General features: G+C 36.7%; 2 protein-coding genes across 2 annotated transcripts; both read left to right on the plus strand.

The window, feature by feature from the left end:
* The first annotated feature begins 1,326 nt into the window (after positions 1–1,326).
* sowahab (sosondowah ankyrin repeat domain family member Ab) lies at positions 1,327–4,823 on the plus strand. Its single transcript, XM_079631236.1, has one exon. The coding sequence runs from the start codon at positions 1,490–1,492 to the stop codon at positions 2,858–2,860; it is 1,371 nt and encodes a 456-aa protein (XP_079487362.1). The 5' UTR covers positions 1,327–1,489; the 3' UTR covers positions 2,861–4,823.
* A 1,336-nt stretch (positions 4,824–6,159) lies between these two features.
* On the plus strand, positions 6,160–11,118 carry gdf9 (growth differentiation factor 9). The gene is made up of 2 exons (XM_079631867.1): positions 6,160–7,020; positions 9,261–11,118. The coding sequence occupies exons 1-2, from the start codon at positions 6,669–6,671 to the stop codon at positions 10,184–10,186; spliced, it is 1,278 nt and encodes a 425-aa protein (XP_079487993.1). The 5' UTR covers positions 6,160–6,668; the 3' UTR covers positions 10,187–11,118.
* Positions 11,119–11,336: the final 218 nt, after the last annotated feature.

Consider the following 11,336-nt stretch of genomic DNA (forward strand, 5'->3'; position numbering starts at 1 on the left):
AGATTCATGCCATTTCTGACTGATATTTAAGAGATTATGAGATGTAAATATTAGGCTTTACTTTGATTTTGTATTTCTAAATTGCTCATGTTCACTTGGTTTGAAAATTAGTCATATGTTTTGTTTAGGTTTCATACATTTAAGCAGTCATGAGTTTTGAGTGAAGTGAATTTAATTCATCCAATGAAGTCAATGGAGTTCATAATGGTAAATCTTAATATATGTTCTTATAAATTTAATTTATTGATGCATTCAAATAAAATTTCTCATGAATATTGATAGAAATATATATTTTCTTGCATCACTAGTTTTTTATTGTTTTTATTTTTATTAATAAAAAGGGGGTAAATTAATTCAGCACTGGACAAAAACTCGAGTGGTGAGTGGATTCCAACTTAAACACCTGTGATTGGCCATTGCGTTCAAGAAATCAACAAACATGTCTGTGATTGGCTACATTGTTTCACCGCTGTGAAAACACGTAAATGGAATAATTTGACATTCTCCGGAGTGTTTGCGCACCGTGTACCACCACTTTTTTCGCTATATGCTTTTTATTTTAAACGAAGGAAACAGAACAGCAGTCATGTGCATCTTTTACCAAAATTAATCAGAACAGAAGCAGCAGCAGGCAGTGGTTTGAGTGAGGAAATCACACGCTAGTATCAAGTCCGTCTCCCTCCAATCCTCAATATGAAAGTTGTGTCCCAGCAACATTCAACTCATCAAGATGTCTTTAACATTTTCTTACTGTTTTATAAAAATAATAAAAAAATAGTTCGTGTTATTTTTTTAATTGGTGTTATGTTAACCTTTTCAACATAATATTATGGAGATCAACCGACCTCCAAGCATTTTTTATTTGTGTAAAGCGTCCATCATGAAAATAAATCTCGAAATTTGTGCTGCTTTTGATTCCAGTAGTTTACAAAGGTAATTAATAATTTTTTTTTACTTTTTAAATTAGAAGAATGTTATGTCTTAAAAACAAATAGGCTAGATAAATATTCAAATGAACAGAATAAAACAATGTGTAAATAAAAAAATAAAAAAACTATTTTTTTTATTTAGTTTCCTACCAAATTAGCACTAAACATGGAGAAAAACATGTATACCACCACTTGTGAAAATAGTACCAGAGCGATAAAAACTAACTAAACAGAAGATGACATGCAAACTCCCTCGCTGCGCAAGTAAGACGGTGTTGTTTGTTTTATTTATTTATTTAGGAATTTATTTTAGTGTTACATAACAGTTAATGTGTTATTAGATACGTTTGTTTAGAGGTTTACATATTATGAAGTGGTGAACGAGATGCACACACTTCAGCGCGTGAACTCCGCTACCCTCCGCCGTGCACGCGCCGCATCCTTCACTCATCGCGCGCTCGTGTGTGTGCTGGTCTTGGAGAAGAGAAGGATAACCGGAAACAGCAGGTTGTTGTTGTTGAAACATCTCACACACAATAACTACTTAAATATACAGCGGCATGGAAATGGCTTTGACTCAAGATATGATCTTAACCTTTTTATTGGAGCACGGTGGAAAAGTGAAAAACTCGGAGCTAGTGAGCAAGTTCAAAGGACTTATAAACTCCAGCGACCCCGCGGAAAAGAAACAAAACAGGGACCTTTTCAAACGACTGGTCAACAACGTCGCCGTGGTTAAACAAGTCGATGATGTAAAGTACGTGGCTGTGAAGAAAAAGTACCAAGGACTCCCAGGTGAAAAAATTACACCGAATAACAGTTTATTTGACTTCAAATCTCCATGTAGTAGTAAACCCGCGCGTGATTCCAGTGAAATAACGTTAGAGAATGTGGATATTATTAATAATAATTACTGTCATTGCTCCATCCAAACTGTGAGTAATAGCAGTACAAGTGGAAATGATGCTGAAATGCCTGACTGTAATACAATTGAGTCTTTGACAGCAAGAGTGCTCAGTGTGACAAGTGATGCTGGAAGTGGCCAAACAGGATCCGTTTTCGCTCTTGTGGCCATCAAATCTCCACCAAATCCACGATGTGAGCTGCAAAATGACGAAAGGGGACAAACATACCTCAAAACACAAACAGCTGATGAACCACCACCTTTTACAGCTGAGCAAGTCAAGGCAAATACGTATCAGAGCTGTAGTGTGGCTGGAGAAGGTTTTCCATACAGGTCTCTGAGAGTCAAACGAAAGGAGCTGGAAGCACAGGGGTTGCCACAACAGCGAAGGTGTAGCAAAATCACCAAACCTGGTGGTAATGAGGCTAAAGACTCAGATGGAATTCCTTTGGGATCAGTGAAGCATCAGTGGCTTGTGAAATCAGCAACAGGAGGCTGGCGTCAGATCCACAGCCTCCTGCTGCAAGACCCTCAGCTGGCAGAGAAGAGGAATTTCATGTCTGGATTCACAATCCTGCATTGGGCTGCTAAAAGCGGAAACGGTGAAATGGTGTGTAAAGTCATTGATCTTTCCAGACAGAGTGGTGCAGGGGTCGATGTTAATGCCAAGTCTTATGACGGGTATACACCTCTCCACATTGCTGCCATTCACAGCCGTGAACGTGTGTGTTCACTGCTGGTGTGTGAATATGGTGCCAGCACTGACATACGGGATAACAGTGGGAAAAAACCCTACCATTATCTAAGCCAAGATGTGCCAGCTGAAATCAGAAAGATGCTCGGAGACCCTCGCTGTCTGCAGGGGGATGCTCGAAATTATTTAAAGGATCATCCAAACCTGTCAGAACTCCATAAGGGATTCAACACTCTGAGTAAAATATTTCAACCGCACGTCGCTGGACATAAAGAGAAATACAGACGTCGGCCAAGCTTTCATTTCATTAGAGAGAAAGAACATTGCTCTTAATCGCAATGAAATATCCGTACTTGAAAGATATCACCTCACAAAAAATAGACTTATGTAACTTTATTGTGTTTAATACGTGTTATTAATTTAATTGGTAATTATACAGTGGCAGCTGTGCACTCTACTGATAATTATATTTCTTAATGAGGTTAGTAAGAACATTAATTTAAGATACTAACAGCTGAAAGGGTGAAGGACATGTTCAGGTCTTTTTACCCCAAATTTGAAAGTCACTTTATTTTGATGGTCCGCTTTAGACATTCTGTTGACTATAAAGTAATGTTGCACACATGTCAGGAAACTCTCATTAGAGGATTAGTAGACTGTCTGCTTAATATCTGCTAACTCTTTATTGTGATGACACTCTACTGCTGACTATAAGTAACTTTGCAAGTACATGCCAACTTACTTTACTACCCCTAACCAAGGGTTGGTAGACATGTATGACAACGTTACTTATAGTCAACAGAATGTCGGGAACATGAAAATAAAGTGCAACCCAAAAAAATATAATTTCATGATAAAACAAAATATATATATATAATTCCTCAAAAATTATCATTACTATTACTGCAAAAAAACACAAACAAACCTTTAATAAGTTAATTCAAAATTACTTTAGTGTGAACATGATTATTAAATTGTGAAGTAGGCCTATGTCATGGTACTAATTGTACTTCCCTTTATTAATGCTGAAAAGAAGGGAACAACTTTTATTACAATATTTTTTAATATATTGTGAATCATTATTGACTATTACACTGTAAAAAAGTGATCAGTTGACTTTAAAAAGTGAGGAAACCCATTGCCTTAAATAAAATTAATGCGTAATTAAAAAAATAAGTTATGTGGAATTGTCAAGTTCACATCATTTTATTTTTTCAATGATATTAAGATTATTTACTTAATTTTAAGGCAACGGGTTCCCTCACTTTTTTAAGTTAAGTCAACTGATCACTTTTTACAGCGCAAAAACTCATCAAATGTCTTTGTAATGCAAATTTAGGAGGAAATATGCTTAATTGTCTTATTAATAATGTCACCGTGTGACTTGTGAGAGCATTTTCTGGTTCGCCTCAAACAGTGACTCATCTTTCTTATCTGATAGTTGTGCTGTGCATAATTCCTAAAGAAACACTCGTGCCATTGAATGAAGGGAGAGAGGCCTCTGTGTGGGATGAAGACATGTTCTCCTTGAACTCATTTTATCCTTTATGTGTCGGTGTAATAGTAAAGAGATCAACTCCAGCTTGGTTCTTTTAATAGTTGGATAGGCCTTGGCAAAATTAGGTCAAGCTTTATGCAAATGACCACATTACTGATATAATGTGTGAGAATAAAATCACAGTTTTATCCCAGGAATTTATGAATGTTAGAAACAGTCTGGGAAATATAATGAGGCCTTTGTCACAGTCGGGCAGTGATTCAGGCATGATTTCATGGGCGCTGGAGCTTAGCATAACTTCATTCAGAGGCTTTTACTGGTGTGCAGTGATCTGTAAAGATGCAAATGCCCTTGCCTCTCAGTTAGAGCTGCTCTCTCGAGGTGAAGGTCGTTTCAGAAAGTAGATCCTTTGGGTTCAGAGCAGTTCACTGTTCAACATGAAGCTATTCTGAGACACATTTCAGCACTTAAACTGCACAACTAAGTATATCTTAAGCATAAATGATATTGACATTAATATTTAAGTAAAGTTTATGTAAATAAATGTAATTCCTAATTGTGTTTTCTCAGCATTATCAGTCTGCCACAGTTGTGGGCAGTTAGTATCTCTGTGTTAGAGAAAGCGAAATAATAGTTCTTTGTGTTTTGCTGCCTAATTTATAGGGTCATTGTTCGACCTCCAGGATGTTTTTCTTTTTCATTGTGCACAGTCACCCTTGACATTAACTTACAAAAGGTTGCTATAAATACAAATGTCAAAACTTATTTGGCTGAGGAAGTATACAGTTTCACAGCATCCCTTTCAAATAAAAAGAAAAGAAAAAAGAAAGTCATTGTTTCCTGGAGGTAAAATTCAGAATGATGTAATGTTTGTGATGCTTCAATTCTGATATTCTAAAGTTGAAGTTGAATGCAGTTGGATTTAGAGTGTTAACTAAACTGTTAAAGGGTTATTTTACCCAGAAATGAAAATTGTGTCATCATTTACTCACCCTTACACCGGACGCACAGTTGACTTCTATTATATATTTTTTCCTAGGTCAATGGCTGCTGTCAGCTGTCTGGTTATGAAATGTCACACTGAATTGGCCTTGAAAGAGATAGTCCATCCAAAAATTTTAATTTATTCATATCATAATTTTCTCAACCTTATGTCGTTCCAAACCTGTATGGCATTCTTTCATTTCGGCAACACACAAAAGAAGATATTTTGAAGAATGTTGAACTAAAAAGTTTCGAATGCCATTGACTTCCATGGTATGAAAAAAAAAAAAAAGTTCAATGAGAACCAAAACTGTTTGGATATCAACAATCTTATAATATAATAATTAATAATATATATATATATATATATATATATATATATATTATTAAATATACTTTGTTTTTCAGAAGAATAAAGTAAGTCATACTAGTTTGGAACAATATGAGGGAGAGTGAAATTATGTCAGTGTTTTCATTTTTGTGTGAATATTCTTTTAGCATCAAGGAGGAGAACTATAAAGTTTTAATAATTGTTCTAATTCTATGAGAATAGTGAATTCCACGTTTACAGCTAAAATGATAACGACAGAAGAATGATATCGTTGGAGTCACTTTCAGAACGATTTTTTTCTCTAGCTCATGAATAATAAAAACTGTTCTGTAAAGAGCTTGAGCATTTAAAATGGCAGACGCCACAACTGCAGCTCGCTTAATAAACAACATTTCCATGCGTTGGTGGTGGACGCCAATATAATTCTCATCATAGTTATCGTTCTTCTCATATCAGCTTGAGGTTTCTACACTGGACGCATTCATTTTTCACAACACATTGTCAATTTCTGAATTGTGTTAAAATTCACATATTTTTTAATTGTTTGGCCTTCCATAGTGTAGAAAGGTGTGATTACTTTAACATTGCTCAGGTTGAACACACTGACAATAAAACACAAAACAACCATGTTTGTTAACTCAGAGTAAACAAGTGAAATTATTTAGTGAACGTTTTTGACTGCAATTTTAAATCAATTCAATTTTAATAAGGTTGGCCGTGAGGTGATGCATGTCTGCTGCATGAACAAAGTTGCAAAAAAATATTAATTTGCATATACTGACTGTTGTTTTTCAAATGGGATGTCACTTCCTGCATTATGATGCCATTAGGGAACATATGGATATTTAAACAACAATAATATTTTGTCATTCAGTATTAAAAAACAGACAAACAATACTAAACTCAAGGGTTTGGGCCATTAAATGTCATAGACTATAGTTAAGTGACTGCAGAATCACAGCGCATTGATGCTCCAGATATTATTATTACAGTTATTTTTCATTTAGTCTATGCTGGGGAAAATTTTGTCCTCGTGACGACACGTTGCCAAAAAAAACATATTTCTGTTAGACGAACTTGCTCTTTTCGGCATTAAACAAACCATAACTTGACCTTCAAGCAATGTAATGTGGTGTTGTTTGAGACGTTTAATTCTAAATCTTACTTGATACAGTTTGTGGATACCTACACCGTCTTTTGTGCCAAATTCTCCCTGATTGCTCACACCTGTCTGCCAGGAAAGGGCGACGGAAGTGGCAAGTGAGGTTTGGCCGAAGACTCACAGGTCTTCTCCGGGACTGTTCTTAAATAAACGCACTTTATTTATTATGGCGACGCCGCTTTTTAAATATGGTACGCGTTGTTCCCAATCCAGATACTTTATGGTTCTCGCGGTTATCGGCCTGTCAACATCATGCTACAACTTTGAAAACGAGTCTGTTGAACCCGACGTCTCCCCTCACCATGGTAATATCCTGAGCCCTTTGCTGAAGGCTTTGTCAGAGCAGAACCGCTGGGGAGAATTCACACCACGAGCCAAGCCTGACTCCAGATATGTACGTTACATGAAGAGACTGTATAAACTATCATCCAAACCTGACAGGAGTCCCGAGGCCTCTCACCTGTACAACACTGCGCGACTGATCACACCTCGAGAGGAGTGTCTCGAGCAAAACCGAGGTAAAGCTACTTGTGTATCTATCTCATCATAGTTGCATCAGATATGTTTACAAATTATTTGAATAGACGGGGTTGCTTTATCAACCAGGAACTCAATATTTACAGAATACATTGCCATGCTATCCTTTCTGAAATATTGCCTGCCCTACTGTGTACAGTTTTCAAGATACATGATGGAAGTCTTTGATTACCTAATTCACATATTTTACATAGCCACTGCATGCAATATCACACAAGTTATACAAGTATACTAAATATCAGCACAGCTTTGGATGTATTATATAGATAAATATATTAATGTATGATATTACCACATGATTGCAACTGTGCTATTGCTTTTATACTAGGCTACTGTTAAAAAAACAAGAAGGTAATAATGAGTATTATTTATTCAAATAAGCAAAACACTTAAGTATAAAAAACTAAACCAAAACAGCCAACTACAAGATATTATTACCTTTAGTACAGGACTGTTTACTTCTTTTCTGGTACATTTAACTACAGTATGCATCCCATAAAGCACTGCAAATGATCAACAAAAAATGTGAAACATCTTAGGTTTATTGCTAAATGTATACAAATATAATAGGGAAACTGATTTGACTTCTTTCTATGGTGTCAATGCCTTCTGATTGGTGGACCCAAAGTCCTGTCTACTAAAATAGATATTTCACCTAAAAATGAAAATGATGTCATCATTTACTCATCTGCATGTCATTTCAAATCCATAAGACTTTCGTACTCCTAACCACCTTGATTCATATTGATGGGATAGGTCAGTCTTAAAGGGATAGGTCACCCAAAAATTGAAATATTGTCATCATTTACTCACCCTCAAGTTGTTCCAAACCTGTATGAGTTTCTTTCTTCTGTTGAACACAAAAAGAAGATATTCTAAAGAATGTTGGTAACCACACATTTGATGGTAGCCATTGAGTTCCATAGTAGGAAAAAAACAAAACAATGTAAGTCAATGGGTGCCGTCAACTGTTACCAACATTATTTAAAGGGGTCCTATTATGCCATTTTACGAAGTCTTGATTTTGTTTTTGGGGTGTAAGCTACTAGAATATGCTTTCATGCTTGATTGTTCAAAAAACACATTATTTTTCACACTACAGCATATTAGCATCTCTTTCCAGTCTGGCCCGAACGCGTCGTTTAGTTCCTGTTTCGATGAAGCTCCTCCTTCCGAAATACGAAATGTGCTGTGATTGGTTAGCTGGCCCAAGTGTGTTGTGATTGGCAACGCTTAGCGCATGTTCAGGATATTTCCCGCCGTCATAACCGTGAGTTTCATCTGCTCAGATGTAAATATTAATGATAGCGTTAATTTCAAACCAATTCAAGCCTGATTCAGACTTAAGAATGCTAACAAACAGGAGGATCGTCCAGAACTGATATCATGCACGGATTTCACAGGATGTTTCAGAGTGGTATGTTTTCTTGTAATATTCTTAGACATTTTAGATACGATGTTATACACCATTTAATCAGTAAACAGTAATCGATCACAAAACCAAGGTTAATTTTCCTAAGGGGTGGTGAACAGTCTTACCAAAGCGAGAGCCTAAAAAAGCTACAGTAAACACTATATCAACACTATATTTGTTTACATCATAGCAACTACAAAACTTATAATTTAAACTTTTAAAAGTAAAGACAAAAAAGTAAGACATACTTACAAGTTGTGATCCACAAACAACAGATTGTCCCGACAAAGTGGCAACGGCTCCATTTCAGGAGAAGCTTTTCTGTGTTTAGCATTCGGTTCTGAAAGCTGTTCTTTGTAAAATGTGCAGCACACATGAAAAAGCATAACCGCCCCCCTTTAAAATATCTTCTTTTGTGTTCAACAGAACACAGAAACAACATGAGGGTGAGTAATGATGACAGAATTTTTGGGTGAACTTTGTTACTGTTACAAATCAGTGTTTTTATGGAGAAAGTGCATGGGACTTTTACTTCCGGAACTCGAAAGTTGCCCACTTCTATTCAAAATTTAGGTTATAAGGTTCTGCAAGAACAGTAGAGTACATTACTATTTGGGGAATATTAATTATTGCATAATATGTACTGCTTTACATGCTATATAGTAAACGCCACACAGAATGCAGTTAACAGTACACTGGTATTGCATTATCCCAATGACTATGCAACTGCAGTCAAGCAATGAATAAACAAAATAATTGTTGTCAAGACCAGGATGTGTTCCTCAACGGTATGTGTTATCTTGTCAGAATTCTTCATGCAGGATATTTCCTACAGCCTGAATCGAGTGAGGACTCAGGAGCAGTTACTGAAGTCCGTGCTGCTGTACTCTTTCGACCACAACCACATCACCCCGTTCACGTCGCTCTGTTATCTGGATGTAAAGGAGCAGAAACCCTCGAAGGATCAGATGTGTTCTCACCATCTCAGCACCCAGCAGTCAGTCCCGCTACTCAGCTTCCACGTCCACACCGAGAGGAGAGTCCGTCGCCGCTGGGTGGAGCTTGACGTGACCTCCTTCCTCCATCCTCTCATTCAAGCCCATAAGAAGGACATCCATCTCCTGATCAACCTGACCTGCGTTGAAGATATGGTCCCCAGACCTGGAGGCCAGATTCATAAGAGTCCGGTTGAGCTAACTCACAGATCCCCGTCCCTCCTTTTGTACCTAAATGACACCAGTGAGGTCGCATACCAGAGAAGAGCCACTCATGGTAGGATGGTCGATCTGACATCCAACCACTGGGATGGAAAGTCCACAATGTGGGAGTCAACCTCACGAAAGCGACGAGGAACCCTAAAGAGCACCAATTTGCCGGAAACCATGCCCAAACTCATTCCCATGTATGACTTTCCAACAGATGACTGTGACCTGTATGATTTCAGAGTGAGCTTCAATCAGCTCAAACTGGACCACTGGATCATAGCGCCTCACAAGTACAATCCGAGGTACTGTAAGGGATTTTGTCCAAGGGCCGTGGGATACATCTATGGGTCACCAGTGCACACCATGGTTCAGAACATCATTTACGAGAAGCTAGAGTCCTCTGTGCCCAGACCTTCATGTGTGCCGTCAGAGTACAACCCTTTAAGTGTTTTGACCATTGAGAACGACGGCTCCATTGCCTACAAGGAGTACGAGGAGATGATCGCTACCAAATGCACTTGTCGATAAGATTAAATTGGCTGTTGAATCTCTTTTCTTCTTTTTTTTTTTTGTGAAACATTGCTTTGTAAAACACTGTCCTATTTTTTTGCATTGGCCATTCGTGTTATGAAGATGATGAAATGACTTGACCACATGTATCATATCATTTGTTTTGTTTAGCATTACGTTTTATCTGATTCAATAATGCTTCGATTTGAATGAATTCTGCAATTGAGTTGGTTTGGTGTTTTCCTAGACACATTTTCTGTATAATAGTTATATATGGGGGTATTTAATTTGCTTAAAGGATTATTTTCTTCTTTGATGACCAGTTATGTTGTTTTAAGTTCTTTTCCTTAGGTTGGTGGTCTTGTCTTGCACTTTCTAATCCTTAGTCGCGAATGGCAAAATTTTAACATTTCTTGTTCTGGACAGAATATGAAAATTGTGGTTCTATTGTCTTATCAGAACACTTTACATTGTTTTTTAAAACCTGGGAATTGCAGACGGTTGTCTCATGGGCAACCTCTCTCTTCTTGACGTCCAGAAAATAAGTTGCCTTAATTGTGGGCAACTTGATATGTGTATTAACTGCTTTAAAGAAAGTAATAGATGAGAATGTGTGTCACATGCCTATTTATATAATTTATGTCTGTGTAATTCGGTCAGGCTGGCTTTGGTTTCACAAAAAAATAAATAAAAAAAGTGTACAGGAGGGGAAAAAAATCCCATGTAAAATAAAAGCAAAAATTCAGCAAACAAATTTGATTTTCTTTTCTTCTTAAATCAAACCTCGGTTTGTCATTGAAAGTATTTATTGCAGTGTTTTTATATATTTGACAGAACTAAAAGTCTCTCTTAGTCTTAGCAAATGTGTTGAATTTTTCAAAATTATAAATGATTGAATATTTGAAGTAACAGTGTGGGAAAGTAAATGGTAAAAGTTGTTTGTTTTGATTAAAAAAAAAGATTAAAAAAAAAAATAAAGTCAGGTAAAGGGGTATTTTACTCATCACTTGAGATAAAAGTGTGGTGCAGATACCTAGAAAAGTATGTAAATTGGCTACTTGTATAGCTAGAGCATTTTAGGTTAAGTAACATCTGATCATTTAATCACAGAAAATATACGACGTACCCTGTGCTTTGTTTAGGTTTCATACAGTACGTTGTGTAAAAT

This window comes from Phoxinus phoxinus, assembly GCF_949152265.1.
Source record: "Phoxinus phoxinus genome assembly, chromosome: 12".
Classification (NCBI taxonomy): domain Eukaryota; kingdom Metazoa; phylum Chordata; class Actinopteri; order Cypriniformes; family Leuciscidae; genus Phoxinus; species Phoxinus phoxinus.

Coding starts and splice junctions, on each gene's coding strand:
- sowahab (XM_079631236.1), top strand. CDS start 1,490: ATGGAAATGGCTTTGACTCAAGATATGATCTTAACCTTTTTATTGGAG.
- gdf9 (XM_079631867.1), top strand. CDS start 6,669: ATGGCGACGCCGCTTTTTAAATATGGTACGCGTTGTTCCCAATCCAGA. Junction 7,021..9,260: donor GTGTCTCGAGCAAAACCGAG/GTAAAGCTACTT, acceptor TTATCTTGTCAG/AATTCTTCATGCAGGATATT.